At 46.1% G+C, this 20,842-nt stretch overlaps 1 protein-coding gene across 1 annotated transcript in view; it reads right to left on the bottom strand.

Moving 5' to 3' along the window:
• Positions 1-1,743, bottom strand: part of LOC101595332 (putative sperm motility kinase W) — a 48,126-nt gene extending 46,383 nt beyond the window's left edge. Inside the window, exon 1 of the mRNA XM_045143504.1 lies at positions 670-1,743. Within this exon, the coding sequence (XP_044999439.1) occupies positions 670-1,743 (1,074 nt within the window). The remainder of the gene's footprint in view (positions 1-669) is intronic.
• Positions 1,744-20,842: the final 19,099 nt, after the last annotated feature.

Genomic DNA, 20,842 nt, shown 5'->3' with positions numbered 1-20,842 from the left:
TTCCCAGTGACCCACGCTAATTTCCCTCTCATCCGACCCCTGCACCTTGGCCACATGTTCCTACCATCTACAATCATGTCACATTTACATTCGACATTCTGTGGCATTCCTGTATGAGCTCCTACACTAAGCAGCAGGACTTAGTCATGCCAGTGCCAGGATGGACATATCATGTTTTGGCCTAGAAAAAGTATAGACTTAGAAGGACACTACTAGAAAACTGTGCGGAATACACCCAGCTGGCCTCCACACCTACTTTGTTCCATGTGGGGCTCTGTACTATGAGATGTTCAAGGAAGTGACCTTCTTGCAGTAGCGTGGCTAAGACTTCAGGCTTGACAGGCAGCAGTAGAGGCTTGAGAAACAGGCCCTAATCCTCCTCCCTATTCGCTTCCAGCAAGGGATGGAGTTTGGCAGGCTAGCTGGCGTTCCTATGGGGAGTGACCCAGTGCAGAGGGACATTGCTTCTGAAGATGGTTGACTGCTGTCCCCGGGGCCAGCCACAGCACCGCTTCTGTTGGCTGGGCTCTTAGTGGGGGTCTCACTGTCTGGGCAGTCTAGAGCAATGTCAGGAATGGAGACACTTATTGTCTTTTGACTGGCTGTTTTTTCTTTAGGCAAGTGATGTTTCACAGACAAGGTGATGCGGTTCAGGGATAGAGAACTTACTAAACTTTTCAGGGGCACAGGGCCACTGTACTGATCATCAGGGGTGGGGCATGGTGCCACCACAGGGCACTTGAGCATCTCTGGTTCCTCGTGCCTGGGCTCTTCTTCTGCCTGCTGTTCTAGCATCAGGTATGTCCCCATGTACTCATCATACTCTCGTTTTTGCAAGGACTTCTGGATCTTTCGAAGGTCATATCCCATGAGGGACAGTACAGCTAATAAGCTGGGGTCAGGATGGTTCGTGTCGATCTCACTTGGTCCTCTGGCAGGCAGTTCCTTTCCTTGTTTTAGCCATGGGTACTCAATAATTTCACCCAAGGTGGGTCTCTCCCCTGCATCAATTGTTAGTAGTTTACCTATGAGGTCTTGTATGTCTTTGGAAACAAAAGTTGGAATCTCATAGGTTCCCTGGCAGATCTGCTGCTTCAGCTCTTTATAGCTTTTCCCTCTGAAGGGGCAGTACCCCGTGATGATGTGAAAGAGCACAACCCCCACGCTCCACACATCCACCTTCATGCCGTCGTAGGGGCCAGCGCAGAAGATTTCCGGGGGGATAAATGAGTAAGTTCCACAGCGCCTCTGCAGCCGCTTACCAGGTTTGCACTTGGTGGCCAGGCCAAAGTCACTGAGTTTTGCATTGCCCTCTCCATCAAGTAAAATATTGCTTGTTTTGATGTCACGATGCGCAATGCCACGTTGGTGGCAGTAATGCACGGCGTCGACGATTTGCCTAAATACCCTCTGCGCCTCTTGCTCCTGCAGCCTGCCAGTCAGCCTGATCCGACGTCTCAGGTCTCCTCCCTCCGCGTACTCCAGGACGATGTGAAGATGACGGGGCGTTACCAGAATCTGGAAGACCCTGACGATGTTGCTGTGTCTCAGCCCTTCCATTATCCCCACTTCGGAATAAATGTGGCGGAGGTTCTTTGCTTCGTTTGTCATAATCTTGACAGCCACCGGCATCCCTGTGAGGCGGTGTTCGGCCAGAATGACTTGGCTGGTGGCACCCTGCCCGATGGTTTGATGGACCAGGTACTGAGCCGTCAGGCTTTCCTCAAGAGGGAAGCTGAACATGAGGCCGGCTGCGCATTCCCCTTGCTAATTTGATGTTTTGATGTGAAACAATAAAGCACAAGCACAATAGCCACAAAATGAGTTAGAGCCTGTGGGTCCAACAGGTCTCTAGACCTCTCGTTGATCAATATGGACAAAAATCTGCCCTGGCCAAGCCATTATATACAGGAGGTTTCTTGTTCCCTCACAGGAACTAATTGTGAGGTCAGAGCTACAAACTGACCAATCACAGCTGAGTGGATCCCCCAGTGCTCTCTCGCACTGGACCTTAGGGACACTTATCACTCTCCCATAATGAACTCTTATCTCCTCTGTTTTGCTTCTGGGCACAATATGTACTTAGAAGAAATTATAGGCAGTATTGCCCCTTTGTTAACAAGCAGAGACCTTTGCAAGGGGGAGTTCTCTTTATAAATCTCTGAATTGAAGTCACAGTCCCAGTCCTCCTATACCCTAAGAAATGTCCAAGAGGAATAAAGAGGCTGAGGACACAGCCAGCAATTCAGTGGGAGCAGGCACCTCCTCGTCCACCTTCTGTGTGGGGACCTGGCCAGTGCCCCTCAAACAGATCGTTAGTGTAATTCTTATTTTTGCGTATTTGTTATATCGTGTGTGTGGTTGTTAAGAATGCTTGAGGAGTATGGGGCTGAAATGGGCACTGCAATACCGAGAAAAGGACTTCTTCACTAAGATCAAGGCTTCCTGGAAGGAACCATTGCAAAAAGGCCATCAGGCAAGTTTTCAGGTTATGTGACAGAGAGCAAAGATGGCCATAGGGTGCTCTGAGTTTGGGAATGGTCACATGACACAATCCAGCACTTGAACCTGGAAAAATTAAAATCAAAGAGTTTAGAAATTTTAAAAAAAGAAAAGAACTTATAGCCAGCATGATGCTCCAGTATCCTTCAGTTTGGGAGTCTTAAAATAATGAAATAATTTTTAGCTTTTTAGGTGGGTTTTTTTGTTGTTGTTTCTCTCTTTCTTCTTTCTTTCTTCATGGAAGTGTTTTGTTCTATCCCTGGCTGACCTGGAATTCACTATGGAGTCTAAGGTAGCCTACAACTCATTCTTGCATCTCTACCTCCCAAGTGCTGGTGTTAAAGGCATGCACCATACACCCAGCTAATTTTCAACAAGCCCCTTACATATGGTTTGCCTTGTGACATGTCAGTTTTGCCGAGAGGTTCATCTGAGGTGAGCTCTTTCTGAATGTCAGGCTTCCATTTCCAGGAAGTGGGAGATCCCAAACAAAATTAATTGCTTTGAAGCAGGAAGGTGTTTCACAGAGGAGGGAGGACCTACTACACAGGTGGAAGTCACTGATGCTATTTATTCCTGTGATTGTGTGATGCACGCATATCCTGAGGTGTGTACCAAGCAGCTGACCAGTCACTAAACACTTTTGGAAGGTCATGTGACCCCATTGGGGGTGTGCATTGGCGCCCATGAAACAGGACAGTCTATTGCACAGGTTGAGGCTGATTTTCTCATGACCTACTCAGGATGGGAGCCAGCAAAGGTTCCAGTTGAAAGCAGACTGCACTCAGAACATGAAGTTACCAGGTTCCTGTTTTCTGTCAACCCCAATTCCCAGGTCGAGGGTTGTAGGTCAGCAGTCACCATCTTGGAATAAAGGTACTGGGTGAGCTCAGACCCCAGAACACCACAAAAAAAGACTTGGTCCTGCAGAAATGCTAATACTCTTGGGTTAAAAGGCCAGATCCAGAGCAGCCACAGTACACTGGGGAGACCCTCTAGGAAGAAATCAGAGTCCATGACTTGCCCTTCCCTGGACAGAGTCATGGACAGAATGGATGAAATACCTGGTGCTCTTGGAACTTTCTCCTTCAGACCAGCAAAAAGAACCTTTACTTGGATACTATGTCTTCTGTCTAGGGCCCTGTTGAAGGACACTATTTATGAGGACTCATGAGGTCCTCAGTAATCCTAGGTTTCCCCCCTCACTTCAATATTCTGTCCCAGACCCAGTGCTGGGTCACTGGTTGTTTCTTTCACTGCACCCCACTGTCACATTAACTGGTTGGGGGAGATGTGAGCCAGTGTGTGGTACACGTACAGTACTTAGGGAAGACCAAAAGAAGGATTTCAGCAAAACTCGTTAGTGCAGCCCAAGGGTTTGCTTGTTCCCAGGTAATCCATGAGGGTAAATGCAGGTGCTTAACTTTGCCACAGAAAGGGGGGTCACACGGAGCCAGTTTGCAGCAGCTTCAGGGTTTATAAGGAGCAAGTTTTTTTTTTTAATTTTATTATTTATTTATTTGAGAGCGACAGACACAGAGAGAAAGACAGATAGAGGAAGAGAGAGAGAATGGGCGCGCCAGGGCTTCCAGCCTCTGCAAACGAACTCCAGACACGTGCACCCCCTTGTGCATCTGGCTAACGTGGGACCTGGGGAACCGAGCCTCGAACTGGGGTCCTTAGGCTTCACAGGCAAGCGCTTAACCGCTAAGCCATCTCTCCAGCCCCGGAGCAAGTTTAACAAAGGTTGCAGCATAGGGCTTAATAAAGAGGTCCTCCAGGAAAGAATGAAATCATACCCAAGCCTGAGTGTGGATTTCTCAGAGAGATGTGCGTGTCTTAGCACCTGATGCAGTGAATCATTCAATCAGTATCCAGTCACTCTAAAATCATATCTGTTGTGCAGTTAAGTTAAAATTTAATTTTAAAACAATCATTTCACACACTCTTTGGAAGGACTAGTGGGCTGGGTCTGCTGTGCCTTTCTTATCAAGAGAAGTAGATGACTGGAGAATGGGCTTGTCTGAGGGTCCAGAATGCCTTCATTCAGAAAGCTGACATGCGTGGAAGTGTGTGGAAGGCCAGGCTCAGCTGGAGCTGCTGACTGGACCCTTTTCTGCATGATGAATTCAGAGGAATCGGGCTTCCCACATGGTATTCCAGAGATTCTGAATGAGAGTGCTAAAGACATAGGGAGGACATGTGACATTGCTTGTGACTTTCCCTTGCATCCTTGAATGTCCCAACAGGCCACTTCCACCACACCCTGTTGGTCATGCAAGTAACAAGCCTAGTTCTGATTGAAGAGCAAAAGAATTAGCCCCTCACTCATCAGCAGAAGGAATGAAGGTTTACAGAAATCTTTAATCAATGAAGTTAGGTTTTAATTACATATAGCCTGTCATCCCCTTTCTTTCACGTTGATGGAGGTCCCACCTGCTTGCCCAGTGTTTGTCTGTATCGGTAAGGAACACACCACCCTCTTCCCTGTTGTGGGTACCTGTCTGAGTAGGGCAATATGTTAACTCTCTGTTCCTATCACAGAATATGAGAGATCATCAACTTCAAAACAGGAAAGGATTATGGTGGCTCATAGTTTTTCTGCCTTTATTTAATTGTTTGATCTTTCTTTCTTTCTTTCTTTATTTTGAAGGCAAGCCCAACAGACTGGCCTTTTTTAATATGAGAGAGCAAGAGTGAGAGAGAGAGAGAGAGAGAATTGGCATGCCAGGGCCTCCAGCAACTGCAGTTGAACTCCAGACGCGTGTGTGTGCTCCCTTGTGCACATGTGCGACTGTGTGTACTTGTGACCTTGCGCACACTTGCGTGATTTTGTGCATCTGGCTTATGCGGGAACCTGGAGAGTCAAATATGAATTCTTAGGCTTCACAGACAAGTGTCTTAACCACTAAGCCATCTCTCCAGCCCTATTTTTGAATTTTTTTATGAGAGAAAGAGAGAATTGGTGCTCCAGGGCCTCTAGCCATTGCAATCAACCTCCAGATGTGTGCTCCACCTTGTGCGCATGTGTCACCTTGTGCGTCTGGCTTATGTGGGTTTGGGGAGTCGAACCTGGGTCCTTAGGCTTCGCAGGCAAGCACCTTAACTGCTAAGCCATCTTTCCAGCCCATTTTCTTCCTTTTCAGTCCACAGTCACTTGCCTATTTCTTTGGGCCTCTAATGAAGCAGAATGTCAAGGTGGGAGTGTGTGGTGGAGGAAGTTACTCATTTCCTGACAGCAAAAACAGTGGGTGAGGACAGAGGACTCAGTCTCCTCCGGGGGCATGCCTGCCTTGGCATACAAGACCTCTTGCTAGGCCCTCCTTCTTAAAGGCTTCACTACCCCCGGATAGACTACAGGCTGGTGACCAGGCACAGGACCTTGTGGGGATGTTCCAGGTCTAAATGATGTCATCTACTCTCTGAGAATGGCCATGTTTCTGAAGTGACCAGTAGCCATGGAACCAAGGACACTCCCCAGTCCTGAGACGTAGTCAGTGCCTAAGGGGAGCCTAGCTGGAATAGGACAACATCCCCCACTCAGGAACTCTAAGAGCATTTTTCAACTCCTGTTCACAAGTTCCTCATTACGATTTTTTTTTAACTTTTGCAAAACTATGAAAGCAGTCATAACACCCCAAAGCAGTCAGTGGTACTGTGATAGTATGAATATAAAATATCCCTCAAGACTCATGAATTTGAATACTTAATTCTCAGTTGGTGGTGATATTTGGGAAGGTTGTACAAGCTCTAAGAAGCAGAACCAGCTGGGCGTGGTGGCCCACACCTTTAATTCCAGCACTTGGGAGGCACAGGTAGGAGGATCACCATGAGTTTGAGGCCACCCTGAGACTACATAGTGAATTCCAGGTCAGTCTGGACCAGAGAGAGACCCTACCTCAAAAAAACAAAAAACAAAATTTTTTTTTAAACAAAGATTCAGAACCTTGCTAAAGTGAGTGAGTCACTGGGGAAGGTCTTGAGCTTATATGATTCAGGCCCATTTACTATTTCCTGTCTCTCTTCTTCCTTGCTGGGCATGTGATAGCATGACTCTGGCTTCCTGCTCCCACCATTCTTTCCACACTATGATGAACTCCGCATATCTGTAAACTGACAATAAACCCTTTTCATCTTTAAGCTGCTTCTGGTCATTTTTTTTTTTCCATATGTTTACTAGAGAGGTTCAGAGTAGGTGTGCCAGGACCTATTGCTCCTGCGAGTGAAACTCCAGATGCACACACTGCTTTGTAAATTTAGCTTTACGTGGGTTCTGGGGAATCAAATCACAGCCGTGAGGCTTGGTAAGCAAGTGCGTTCATCTACTAAGCCATCTCCCCAGACCCTGGCTGTGTGTTTCAACCAGCAAGCAAAAGTAATGGATACGCACTCCCATGGATCCACTATTGACAGCGCAAGCTTTGAGACTCTTGCATTTCCACTCGGCCCTTTCCTACGCAGTAAGGACAGGAGGGGAGGCATCTCAGGCTCTGGGGGACTGTGATCCTGCTGGGAGGATGGGCCGTATCACATAGCCCCTGTTCTTGTGGTATAGGTGGAAACAAGCTGGCAGTGTAGAGGATTGTATTCGTTTTTTAAAAATGTGAATTCCAGGTCAGCCAGGGCTAGAACAAGACCCTACCTTGAAAAAATAAATTTTTTAATTATAAAGCTACGTTGCAAACTTTACATACAACTCTTTTGTACACAATGTGGCGCGTGGCATGTTGAGTGTAGTGTATGTGCGTGTACGGCCCCTGGCAGCCCCCCATGTGCTTGCCTGCAGCAGGGGGTGCTCATCTTGGGGGTGGGAGGCAAACATTGAGTCCTGCTCCCTTGCTCTTCCATTTGTTCCTATTGGAACTGAAGTCTGTTTACTGATACTAAAGTTTTTCATGAGTCCTGGCAGTTCCCTGATCTCTGCTCCCCTTTGCAAAGAACTGGGGTTTGCAGGCATGAGAGCTACACCCAGCTGTTCATGTGGGATCTGGAGATTTGGACTCTGGCTGTGTCGGTCCCCTCAAGTCCTCATGCTGATGTAGGAAGCACATTACACCGCTAAGCCCCCTCGCCGGGTCACTATTCCCTACTTTAAAGTGTGGAACTTCGTCCCTTATTCCCACGGTGCACCATCACCACCAGATCCACCTCCGGAGCCTCTCCATCTTCCAAACTTCCATCATCAAACATTGACTCCCCAAGCCCGCCTCTCAGCTCCTGGTAGCTACCATGCTAGTCACAGCAAACATGAGTCTAGGACCACACGTATATGGTATCCTGCAGCATTTGTCTTTTGTGAAGGATTTCTGTCACTCAGCAGGATGCCCTTGGGGTTTACCTTCATTGTGGCATGTCAGCATTTCCATCAGTTTAAACTGAATTATACCCTATGGCATGTATATGCCAAAATTCAGCCACCATCAATGGACACTGGGTGCTCATGCCTCGGGCCATGTTGAGTGCTGCAGCTGTGCAGTGGGGTGTACTGTTCCCCTTCTGTGGCCCTGCTTCCAGGACTTCAGGCTGTGTAGCATAGTGGGAGTTCTGTGTGAGGGGCGGGTGCCAGGTGTTATAAGATGTGTGAATTCACTTGTCCTCACTTATAATGCTCAAAGTAGGGGTTGTTATCTGCATTTGTGAATGAAGAAACAGATGCAATGGTGAGTCAAAGATAGGGGTGGCCTCAGGGTAGCTATTCCATTGGTCAGTGCATGGACTCTTACCCTGAGAAGCAAGCAGCTAATTCCTTCGCTTTATCAAAGGTAAGCTAGGGCTGGAGAGATGGCTTTGTGGTCATTGCCTGAAAAGCTTAAGGACCCAGGTTCAATTCCCCAGTACCCAGGTAAGACAGATGCACAAGGTGGCACATGCATACACAGTTTGTTTGCAGTGGCTGGAAGCCCTGGCATGCCATTCTCTCTGTTTCTCTTTTCCTCTTAAATACATAAATAATATAAAAAACTTTAAATATAATCTCACTATAATTTTTATTAAGAATATTTATTTTATGATAATAACTGTTGGTGGGGATGTGGAAAAAGAGGAACCCTCCTACACTGCTGGTGGGAATACAATCTGATCTAGCCATTGTGGAAATCAGTGTGGAGGTTCCTAAAACAGCTAAAGATTGATCTACCATATGACCCAGCTATAGCACTCCTAGGCATATATCCGAAGGAATCATCTCATTTCCTTAGAAGTACGTGCGCAACCATGTTTATTGCTGCTCAATTTATAATAGCTGGGAAATGGAACCAACCTAGATGTCCCTCAACTGATGAGTAGATAATGAAGAATTTATACAATGGAGTTCTACTCAGTGGTAAAGAAAAACAAAGTTATGAAATTTGCAGAAAAATGGATGGATCTGGAAAGGATTATACTAAGTGAGGTAACCCAGGCCCAGAAAGCCAAGTGCCACATGTTCCCCCTCACATGTGGATCCTAGCTACAGATGATTGGGCTTCTGCGTGAGAAGGAAAATACTTAGTAGCAGATGCCAGTAAGTTAAAAAGGAGATATAAAAGGAAGAGAAAGGAAGGGAGGAGGGTACTTAATAGTTTGGTATTGTATATATGTAAGTACAATGATTGAGATGGGGAGGTAATATGATGGCGAATGGAATTTTAAAGGGGAAAGTGGGGGGGAGAGGGAGGGTATTACCATAGGATATATTTTTTTAATTTTTTGTTCATTTTTATTTACTTAAGAGTGACAGAGAGAGAGAGAGAGAGAGGCAGATAGAGAGAGAGAGAGACAGAATGGGCGCACCAGGGCCTCCAACCACTGCAAATGAACTCCAGGTGCATGCGCCCCCTTGTGCATCTGGCTAATGTGGGTCCTGGGGAATCGAGCCTCGAACCAGGGTCCTTAGGCTTCACAGGCAAGCGCTTAACCGCTAAGCCATCTCTCCAGTCCCACCATGGGATATTTTTTTATAATCATGGAAAATATTAATTAAAATTGTGAAAAGAAAAAGAAAGAATACACACACACACACACACACACACACACACATATATATCGAAAAAAGGAATATTTATCTTAAATATTCTATTGATTGATTTGCAAGTAAGGAGAATGGGTATAATAAGGCCTCTTACCTCTGCAAATGAACTTCAGGTGTAGCACTGCCCCGTGCATCTGTCTTTATGTGGGTACTGGGGAATCAAATCAGGACCAGCAACCTTTACAAGCAAGAACTTTAACCACTGAGATATCCCACCTGCCCCAATACAACTTATTTTCAAGTTGGATAAAATTTCTGTGATTGGGGCTGGAGAGATGGCTTAGCGGTTAAGCGCTTGCCTGTGAAGCCTAAGGACCCCGGTTCAAGGCTCGGTTCCCCAGGTCCCACGTTAGCCAGATGCACAAGGGGGCACACGCATCTGGAGTTCGTTTGCAGAGTCTGGAAGCCCTGGCGCACCCATTCTCTCTCTTTCCCTCTATCTGTCTTTCTCTCTGTGTCTGTCGCTCTCAAATAAATAAATAAAAAATTTTTAAAAAAATTTCTGTAATTGTTGGGCTGGGGAGATGGCTTAGCAGTCAAAGGCATTTGCTTGCAAAGTCCGACAGCCTAGGCCTGATTCCCCAGTGCCCACATAAGCCAGGGCACACAAGATGATGCTTCATCTGGAGTCCATTTGCAGTGCAGAAGGCCTTGGCATGCTCTCTGTTCTCTCTCAAATAAATAATTTTTTAATATCTGTAATTTGGGCTGGAGAGATGGCTTTGTGATTAAGGCTTTTGCCTGCAAAGCCAAAGGACCCCAGTTCAATTCCCTAGTACTCATGTAAAGCCAGATACACAAGGTGGTACATATGTCTGGAGTTTGTTTGCAATGGCTAGAGGCCCTGGCACACCCAAATTCTCTCTTTCTCTCTCTCTTATAAATAAATAAAATAAATATTTTTAAATTTCTATAATTGTCACCCAGGCATATCCATTACCATAACTTTACCATTCTTATTTCACCAATTCCTTCTGATTCTTCCCTGTTCCTACTTTTCTCTCTCTCTCTCTTTTTTTTGTTTTGTTTTTCTGTAGGGGGGTAGTGTATCACCCTAGCCCAAGTTGACCTGGAATTTACTATGTAGTCTCAGGCTGGTCTCAAACCCACATTGATCATCCTACCTCAGCCTTCTGAGTGCTGAGATTCGAAGTGTGCACCACCACACCCGGCTCCAGTTCCTTCTTTTCCTGGTTCTCTGTGCATATGTTGCCTTCTCTGAAGACTTTCCCAGTCACCAGCTCTCACCATAGTTCCCTCCTTCCCTTACTTTTCTTCTTAGCACAAATTCCCTGTGCTGCGTGTGGATGTCTTTCCTTATTCAGTGACCTCGCCACAGGGTATGTGCTGCATGAGCTTAGAGGGTTTTATGGTTGGTCCTGCTAAACATTGTCTCAGCAGTTGGCAATTAGTAGGCCCCCAGAACATGGAACAAACAAGTACCTGGGACCAAATATCTGTGACTGCCATTCTCTCACTTTCTTCTAGTCCTGGGTGGCCTTGGTTCCTGTGACAACAGCCTTTCCCTCATGCACCTCTATATTTTTCCTGAGACTAGCCTCAGCCCATCCAAGGGACATCCCAGACATAGAGGGGTCCTCTCCAACCCTGCCATGCTTGAGCTCAGGGTAAACTGGAGCAAAGTCCTCTCTCATTTTCCAGTTTAGGAAGTGGGCATCAGGGGGCTTTTTGTCCATAGCCCGTGCAGGACCACCTTCCGTGGTGATGGTAGTTTTGTGGACATGGTGGCTGGAGTGTCTGTTTATAGGAATTCCCCACTGTGCCCACTGTTAATGACTGTAACCTCAACTTTCCTTTCCCTGGCCCTTAATGTGGAAGAATGAGGTAACCATAGTTTTGGCCCCTGGGACAGTATCCATTGCTGCCCAGCCCCACCCCTGGCCTTTCCAAGGTCTATCTGGTCATTTTTTTCTCATGCTCATATCCACCTGCTTTGCACCCATAGACACTGAGGTTTTCTTTTCTGTTGAACCAGTGTCCTCGTTCCTTGAATCCCCGGTCAGTGAATATCGTCACTTGTGTTACTCATATAAGCTAGATCCCTTTACCCACTCTTCCTCCCAGTGGCTGCCTGACTGTGCTCTTGCCTGATGGGGCCTTTGGTGTGAACAATTTCTGAGGAGACAGGAACAAACATCTAAGACTCAAATGATTTCCCCAAGTGTAGTGTGGTGAACCAATGAGTTTAATTGCAGTTACTTATTGCATGGGTCAGGGGTTTCTGACAGTAGAACAAGCAACCTATGCACAGCTACTGCACTGAACAAAATGTCTCTCCCTGTCTCAGCAACCATTAGCCACTCAGGGGACACATGATCGTGTGCCTTTAACTGTCTATAAAACCTTGTGGATGGGTGAGACCATGAGAAAACCTCCCCTCCATAATGACCCAGTCTTGTGCAGTTATCCTTTGGGTAATCCCATGAGTTGACAATTCAAAGGCAAAGACCATGTCATGCCTACAGGTCAGTATGGTAGTTTGATTCAAGTGTACCCCATTAACTTAGGTGTTCTGAATGCTAGGTTCCCAGCTGATGGATATTTGGGAATTAATGCCTCCTGGAGGCGGTGTATTGTTGGGGGCAGGCTTATGGATGCTATAGCCAGTTTCCCCATGCCAGTGTTTGACACACTATCCTGTTGCTATTGTCCATCTTATGTTAGCCAGGGGGTGACGTCCACCCTCTTGCTCATGCCATCGTTTCCCCCTGCCATCATGGAGCCTCCCCTCGAGCCTGTAAACCAAAATGAACCTCTTTTTCCCACAAGCTGCTCTTGGTTGGGTGATTTCTACCAGCAATGCGAACCCGACTGCAACAGTCAGTGTCTCCCACCAGGCCTTGCATAGCAAGTCTGCTTCTTGCACTCTTGTTGTAAGTACAAAGGAGTCAAGATGGAGCCATGGGAAATGGAGGCTTAGCTACGAGGCAGGACACCTCTACTGACCTTCCTTTCCAGCCCTGTGGATCAGAACTGGACAGAACCTCCCCAAAGCTCCCTTTCCTCTCCTGAGGCACTTCCTCCTTCTCCCCTGTATCATGCACTCAGGTCTGTGTAAGGTCCATCCTAACATTGCTCCACTCCCAGGCTCTGCTTCTCCCCATCATAGTGCAGGGAGGGTCTGTTCCGCAATCTGCTCTTTTGGGGATGGACATCCAGGGTTGCCTCCATTGTGGGTTTTACTCAGTGTCGGCATCTTCCAGAAGGCCAACCCAGGGACCTGGAAAAGGAGCCCACTGTGGCAAATGTTGACTTCAGCTGTTGGTCACCACTAGACCAAGCAGGGCAGATCATTTTCCTGAACTGTGGCGCTGCAGCCCACTGCTTCAGAAGGTTGTCTCCATGCCTATACTTGACACTGTCACATCAGGACACACCCCATTAAAGACAAGGTCTTGGCTTCTTAGCCCTTCAGGCTTTTGGTGGATCGTCCTGCTGCAGGCAGACTCCTACTCTTCATGCCTGGGCCTCTGAGGGCCTGTGCATCAGGTCATGACACTGTTAGCCACAGACAAGTAGGCTCACAGACTAAAATCCCCTCTCCCTGCTAGTGCTGTTGAGCAGGGGGAAAGAAAGCCCAGCTGTGATTTTCCAGGACTTCAAGGACATGTGAATTAGGGTCTTGGGTCCTGTCTAGTGCTTTCCTGATTCTTAGCTCATAGGCCAAGTCACATGGCATGCAACCTTCCCTTATTCGTGGAAACCTGTAAGTGTAAGGAATGCTCATTCTTCCTTGGGACTGACCTCTTCCCTCCTACCTTCCCCCCTCACTTCAGAATCTCATCATGCTACCTGAAGCAAGAGTCTAATAACTCGCCTAATAAAGTTCTCACCTATAAGGACAAGTCGTTGTTCCTCAATATGACCACTGTAGAATGCCATCAAAGTATCCTACAAGGAGGCCTGCACCACTGCCAGGTTGAGGTTAGGCCACACTAGCTTCTACTCCTCACCCTAGCTGTCCTTCAAGATTAAGAGAATGACTATTTCAAAATAATGAACTGCATCAACTACATAGTGAGTTAGGTCTTTCGACTTCCTGACTTGCTCTGACACTCATCACCGACATGCTACCTTTGTAACTTCTGCGTCTGCCCTTTGCCTACATTGGCAATTGCCTCATGGTTTCCTTTCCATCAGTCTGTCATTAGACTTTTATATCACAAAGAAACTTGCCTTTTTTTTCTTCTTCATCATGACCATCTTGACCGTCTACCTACTCTCGCAGACAGTGAAGTAACCAAGCTATTTGGCAGAGCTTTGAAGATGAAGTCTAGTCATTTTAAATGGGTTTCAGGGGCTGGAGAGATGGCTTAGCAGTTAAGCACTTGCCTGTGAAGCCTAAGGACCCCAGTTTGAGGCTCAACTCCCCAGGACCCACTTTAGCCAGATGCACAAGGGGGCGCACATGTCTGGAGTTCGTTTGCAGTGGCTGGAGGCCCTGGCACACCCATTATCTCTCTCTCTGACTCTTTCTGTCTGTTGCTCTCAAATAAATAAATAAATAAAAACTAAAAAAAAAAAACTTTAATGGGTTTCAGGCTGGAGAGATAGCTCAGTGCTTAAGGCTCTTGTTTGCAAAGCCTAATGGCCCAGGCTCAATTCCCTCATTACCCTTGTAAAGCCAGATGCACAAAGTGGTGCATGCATCTGGAGTTCATTTGCAGTGGCCAGAGATCCTGGCATGCCCATTCATTCTGTATGTGTGTGTCTCTATAGCTCTCTGCTTGCAAATAAATGAAGATGAAGTCTAAGTTGCAGCCAGGATGTTGGAGATGCCAGGAACACAATTGCATCTGTATGCACATTTATTCAATAACCTGAAATATTCAATAAAAGCGGGTCCAAGGAAACTTATAATAAATGTTAAAAAGCACAGGGAGGTTGCTGGGTGTGGTGGCGCACGCCTTTAATCCCAGCACTCGGGAGGCAGAGGTAGGAGGATTGCCATGAGTTCGAGGACAACCTGAGGCTACAGAATGAATTCCAGGTCAGCCTGGGCTACAGTGAGACCCTACCTCGAAAAACAAAGAGAGAAAAAAAAAAAGCACAGGGAGGTTAAAACCAAATGCAGTCTTGATGTTAATTAACAGTGCCAAGCTTTCATAATGTGGCATGCAATGTGTTACAGCCTTTTGTGTTGCCAGGACTTTTCATTTTATCTCACAAGAATCCTTTTGGTGGGCTGGGGTGATGGCTCTGCAGTTAAAGGTACTGGCTTACAAAGTCTGCTGGGTTGAGTTCAATTCCCTAACTGTTCATGTAAAGCCAGACAGGAATTCATTTGCAGTGGCAAGAAAACCTGGTACACTCCTCCTCTACCCACCTTCGACACATACACTCAGAAGTAATATCTTTTAAAATGAAAAAGAATATATAGGCTGAAAGGATGGCTGAGTTAAAGGCACTTGCCTACAAAATCTGCTGGCCTGGATTTGATGCCCCAGTACCCACATAAAGCCAGATGCACAAAGTGGTTCATGTGTCTGGAGTTTGCTTGCAGTAGCAGAGGCACTGTCATGCCAAACTCACTCTCTCATTCTCTCTTAAATAAATAAAAATATTTAAAATAAATAAAAATAAATCTTTTAAGGTAGGTCCTATGAGTAAAAAGACTGAGTCTCAGAGGGTTAAGATCACCCAGCTAGTTAACAGTAGAGTAGGGATTGGAATCCGGGCAGCCTGATGTTGTTAAAATAATAAGCAAGAAGTAGTGAGAATAAAAGAGTATAAAAATAAAATAGCCGGGCATGGTGGTGCACGCCTTTAATCCCAGCACTCGGGAGGCAGAGGTAGGAGGATCACTGTGAATTCGAGGCCACCCTGAGACTCCATAGTGAATTCCAGGTCAGCCTGGGCTAGAGTGAGACCCTACCTCGAAAAAACAACAACAAAAAAACCCCTTGACATTGACAAGATGGTTCAATGGTTAAACACACGCTTGCAAAGCCTACCAGCCTGGGTTGAGTTCCCAAGACACCCATGTAAGATGGATGCAAAAAAAAAGTATTACAAGTATATGGTGTTCACTTGCAGTAGCTAAAGGCCCTGACATTTACACACACACACCATACAGATAATGAAAATATTAAAAATTTTAAATACTGGCTAATGAAAACTAAAATCAGACATAATGTTTAGCTCTGAGACCGCTAGCAGTAAAGAAAAGGAACGATAGCTAATGGGCCCAAATAGCTGTCTGTAGAACTGGAGATCGCATATTTCTAAACTAGCATTTTTCCTCTAGGCCTGCTTTTAGAGGACTAGTCTTTGAGTTAATTCAATGGATGTCATTACATGAGGCTATTTAATAAGAAATATACAGGTGGTCCTCCCTGGGGCGTATTTTTTGACTTTACCTATGAGAAACTGGCTGTAGTGTAAAACTATAGTTCTCTAGGTATAAGCCTCAGAGAATGAGGGTAGGACAGAAGGATTCAGGTTTACAACCTAGCACGAGACACCCTCATCCTCATTCCTGTGGCCAATGTCAGGTCCAAGTCTCAAGAGCCTTGTCTGGTTTGCAGCATACCCTGCTAGCTTATTTCTTATCTCTCACACATGGCAACAAGAACTACTTCTGGGGCTGGAGAGATGGCATAGTGGTTAAGCACTTGCCTCTGAAGCCTAAGGACCCCGGTTCGAGGCTGAATTCCCCAGGACCCACATTAGCCAGATGCACAAGGGGGCACACGCATCTGGAGTTCATTTGCAGTAGCTGGAAGCCCTGGCGCGCCCATTCTCTCACTCTCTATCTGCGTCTTTCTCTCTCTGTCACTCTCAAATAAATAAATAAAAATCTTAAAAAAAAAAAAAAAAGAACTACTTCTGGCTCAGTGCTTCTAAAACAATGCTTTTGTGATTTGACATCTCTGTTCCAACGGTTTCAGTAGAGGCCTGGGAGATAGCTCAGTCAGTAAAGTTTGCCTTGTAAGTATGAGTGCCTGAGTTTGACCCTCAGAACCCATGTAACAATGGTGGGCACTTTGGTGTATGCCTATATTCCTAATGCTGGGGAGACAGACAAGAGAATTTCTGGGTTTCACTGGCCAGCCTCCTAGCCTAATTTGTAAGCTCCAGGTAAATGAGAAACCTGTCTCAAAGGAGATGTATCACATTTATGAGCATGATACACAAGGTTATCCTCTGGCCTCTACGTGCACGCACACACACATGTATACATATCTATGTACACATGCATCTGTACACAAACAAAAACATTGCATACACACAATTTTTGTTTATTTTTTTTAAACAAGCATGTTGTGTTATTTATTTGAGAGGCAGACAGACAATGGGTGTGCCAGGGTCTTTAGCCGCTATAAATGAACTCCAGACACATGTTTCATCTTGTGCATCTGGCTTACATGGGTCCTGGGAAATCAAACTGGGGTTCTTTGGCTTTGCAGGCAAACACCTTAACCACTAAACTATCTCTCCAGCAGTTTTTCTTTGTTGTTGTTGTTGTTGCTGTTAGCTCAGGCTCTTCTGGAATTCACTATGTAGTCTCAGGGTGGCCTTGAACTCACGGGATCCTCCTATCTCTGCCTCCAGAGTGCTGGGATTAAAGGCGTGTGCTACCACGCCCGGCTTCATTGTTTTTTGTCTTCTTTGAGGCAGTGTCTGATCTAGAACTTACTCTTGAACTCATGGTGATCCTCCAACATCAGCCACCTAAGTGCTTGGATTACAGGCATTAGCCACCATGCCAGGCTAACACACAACATATATGTGTGTGTGTGTGTGTGTGTGTGTGTGTGTGTGTGTATAATGTATATATAATGTATATATGCATATATATATATGTGCACACACACATATACACATACATACATCATACATGTATATAGAACTGAAGGTGTGTACCACCAAGCTTGGCTGATACACAAAATTTTTTAAAAAATAGTTTATTTACTCATGAGAGAGAGACAGATAGAAACAGAGAATGGGTGCACCAGGGCCTCTAGCCACTGCATATGAACTCCAGACCCATCTGCCCCCTTGTGCATCTGGCTTACGTGGGTCCTAGGGAATTGAACCTGGGTCCTTAGGCTTTGCAGGCAAATGCTGTAACCGCTAAGCCATTTCCCCAGCCCCGATATAAAAATTTTAAAAGTGCTTTAGTGACTTGTGCACAGCTTGCTGTATGAAATCCGAGCTCATCAGCTTGTACAGCCAAGCTGTGACTGAGCTTTCTGTTCTATCACCTATTCCTCTAATGGCTGTTCTTACGCTGGAAGACTCATATATACACTGATGTATGGGATGGACTGGGAGGAAATTTGAAGCCATGGGGTAAAACAACAGAGACGTAGATAGAATCCAATATTTACAGGAATTTTGGAGTCAGAACTTGAAAGATCTTTACAGGATTTTTGTGGACTGCATCCCATGACTCTGAAGCTATTAATTCATTCCCTCTCTCATAACTCTCCATCAGTGACTTCGGAAGAAGACAAGAAAACCCAACCATGCTGTAAATTCCTATTTCCAAACATTGATAGGTTCTGTACTGACTTCTCTCTCCAGAGTCCTCTCTTTTAGATCCCAGCAACTTTTCCTAAGGTTTCTGTCCTGTTGGGGAACACACCCCAATATTCAAGATCATGCATTAATACTCTCAATAACATCTCATAGAGCCATCCTTTCAGAAAAACTAAGGGAGGTCCAGCTCCACCCTCTTTGAACATAGATATGGAGGCCAAAAGGCAGCAGCAGGTGGGTTTTGTCCTAATCTGAAGGTGAGCTCCCTGGAAATCAGAGTGTGTTTCCCCTTCTTTAGTCCTTGCAGGGACAAGCCAGACACTGAGTCGAATCTTGACATCACAGTCCTCTAAAGATTATGCTCACTAAGACCCTCTAACAGTCATGGAGAGTGGACGTGGCAGACCTCTGCTTTGTAGGCTGAATAACTGAGGTTCAGGTGGACTACTTCTCAGAGACAGAGAGCTTCCTCCCTTGGGGGGATTGGATGAATAAGCAAGGCTCATCTCTTCATACAATGGGTGCTTAACTAGCACAGAATCATTCACTCTTGCACTTGGCAGGAAACTAGATGGAGGTAGGGCACCAAGCCTAGAAGCTGAGGTCAGGATTTGTAACAAAAGCCTTTGAAGGCTGGAACATCCCTTATGTCATAGGAAGAGATAAATAAGGACTGACGGCTGTACCTGTTCTGATGTGCATGCTTTCCAAATTAATGACATAAAACCAGCTTCAACAGATGTCTGCTCCTGCATGGCTGTCAGTCTTTTTCCTTTCTTCTTTTTTTTGGGGGGGGAGGGGGGTTTCGAGGTAGAGTCTCGCTCTAGCTCAGGCTGATCTGGAATTCACTATGTAGTCTCAGGGTGGCCTTGAACTCATGGTGATCCTCCTACCTCTGCCTCCGAGTGCTGGGGTTAAAGGTATGTGCCACCATGCCCAGCTTTCTCTTTTTGGCCTCGAACTCATGGCACTCACAGCAATCATCCTATGATCTCCTACCTCAGCCTCCTGAGTGCTGGGGATTAAAGGCTTGCACCATCACGCCCAGCACTGTCAGTCTTTTGTATGATGCAAATTCCTTTGGGGGAGAAATGTCTGGTTTATAAATAACTGTACTAGATAAAAGCTTTGTGGCTTGGTTGTTGTGAAACAGGTTCAATATCTACAGTAAGAATAAAACTTTCATACATATTTGCATTGATGACAACACAGAAAAACCCTAAAGATTTGTGAAGATTTCAGATACGGCAATTTTTTGCATTGAACACATAGTGAAAAGTCCCATTTAAAGACAATTAATTGTATCTCAAAATATGAAAACTGGGACTGGAGGGATGGCTTAGGTATTAAAGCGTTTGCTTGCAAAGCCAGTGGACCCAGGTTCTATTCCCTAGGACCTAGGTAAGCCAGATGCCCAATGTGGCACATGCGTCTGCAGTTCATTTGCAGACTGAAGGTCCTAGTGCACCCATTCTATCTGCTTCTTTCTCTCTCCCTCAAATAAATAAAAATTTAAAAATATATCCAAACCTGGGCGTAGCGGTGCATGCCTTTAATCCCAGCAATAAGGAGGCAGAGGTAGGAGGATTGTTGAGTTCAAGAACAACCTACATAGACTACATAGTGAGTTCCAGATCGGCCTGGGCTAGAGCGAAGACCCTTCCTCGAAAAACTGAAAACACACACACTGTAAGACCCCCAGAACGAGGACCCCACGCTCTGCCCGGAAATGGCGACACCCCAAATCACTCACGAGAAACGGTCTTGATGCAAACAGCAAGAGGATTTTTATTCCAAGCGTACTGGGGCCCACAGTCGTACACCACGCAGGGGTAGAGGACTGCAGAGCCCCGAATGCAGGAACTGGACAGTTTTTATTTATTTATTTATTTGAGAGCGACAGACACAGAGAGAAAGACAGATAGAGGGGGAGAGAGAGAGAATGGGCGCGCCAGGGCTTCCAGCCTCTGCAAACGAATTCCAGACGCGTGCGCCCCCTTGTGCATCTGGCTAACGTGAGACCTGGGGAACCGAGCCTCGAACTGGGGTCCTTAGGCTTCACAGGCAAGCGCTTAACCGCTACACCATCTCTCCAGCCCCGGGACAGTTTTTATAGGGTTCCCAACAAAGCCTGTGCATTAGACCAATCATTTTTTTAACATCAGGAGCCTGTGGGGTGCGAGCAAATCAGTTTGGGCCACTCCATAGTTTCTAAGCCAATTAGTTTAATTTGTTCAAGCCCCTCGTGGACCAATCAGTCTCCTATGAACTTGGTGGTCAGCATTTGTGCAGGTCCTTGGGTGGGAGTAGCAGAGTGTGGTATCAGTCTCCTGTGACCTTGGTGGTCTGAGGCAGGCTGCTACGGCTTATGGTGCGGGATACTAAGGCTTAAGGTGCAGGCTATTAGGGCTTATGGTGCAGGCTATTTACAGAAACCAAAGAAGTGGTTCACTTTATTATTCATTTCCCATCCTTAAGGGCTATCTCATGCCCTTTTTACCTAGTTTTATATTAGGAGCAGGCTCTGATATAATGAGAAAAGGGATTCTTTACTTGCTTCCAACAGAGAGTAAAGCCTGGAGTTTGAGGTATGCAGGGGCCCGCTTAAGCTCTTTGGAGCGTGATAGTATTGCTGGGCTTCTGAATTCTTGGGCCTAACACACACCCACACTTTTTTTTTTTTTTTTTTGAGATAGGGTCTCATTCTAGCCCAGGCTGACCTGGAATTCACTATGGAGTCTCAGGGTGACCTGGAACTCACAGCAATCCTCCTACCTCTGCCTCCCAAGTGCTGGGATTAAAAGCGTGTGCCACCACGCCCGGCTC

The sequence above is a fragment of the Jaculus jaculus genome, chromosome 2 (assembly GCF_020740685.1).
Source record: "Jaculus jaculus isolate mJacJac1 chromosome 2, mJacJac1.mat.Y.cur, whole genome shotgun sequence".
NCBI classification, from domain to species: domain Eukaryota; kingdom Metazoa; phylum Chordata; class Mammalia; order Rodentia; family Dipodidae; genus Jaculus; species Jaculus jaculus.
Note: the sequence above shows the minus strand (reverse complement) of the source record. Positions and strands in the feature narration are given on the sequence as shown.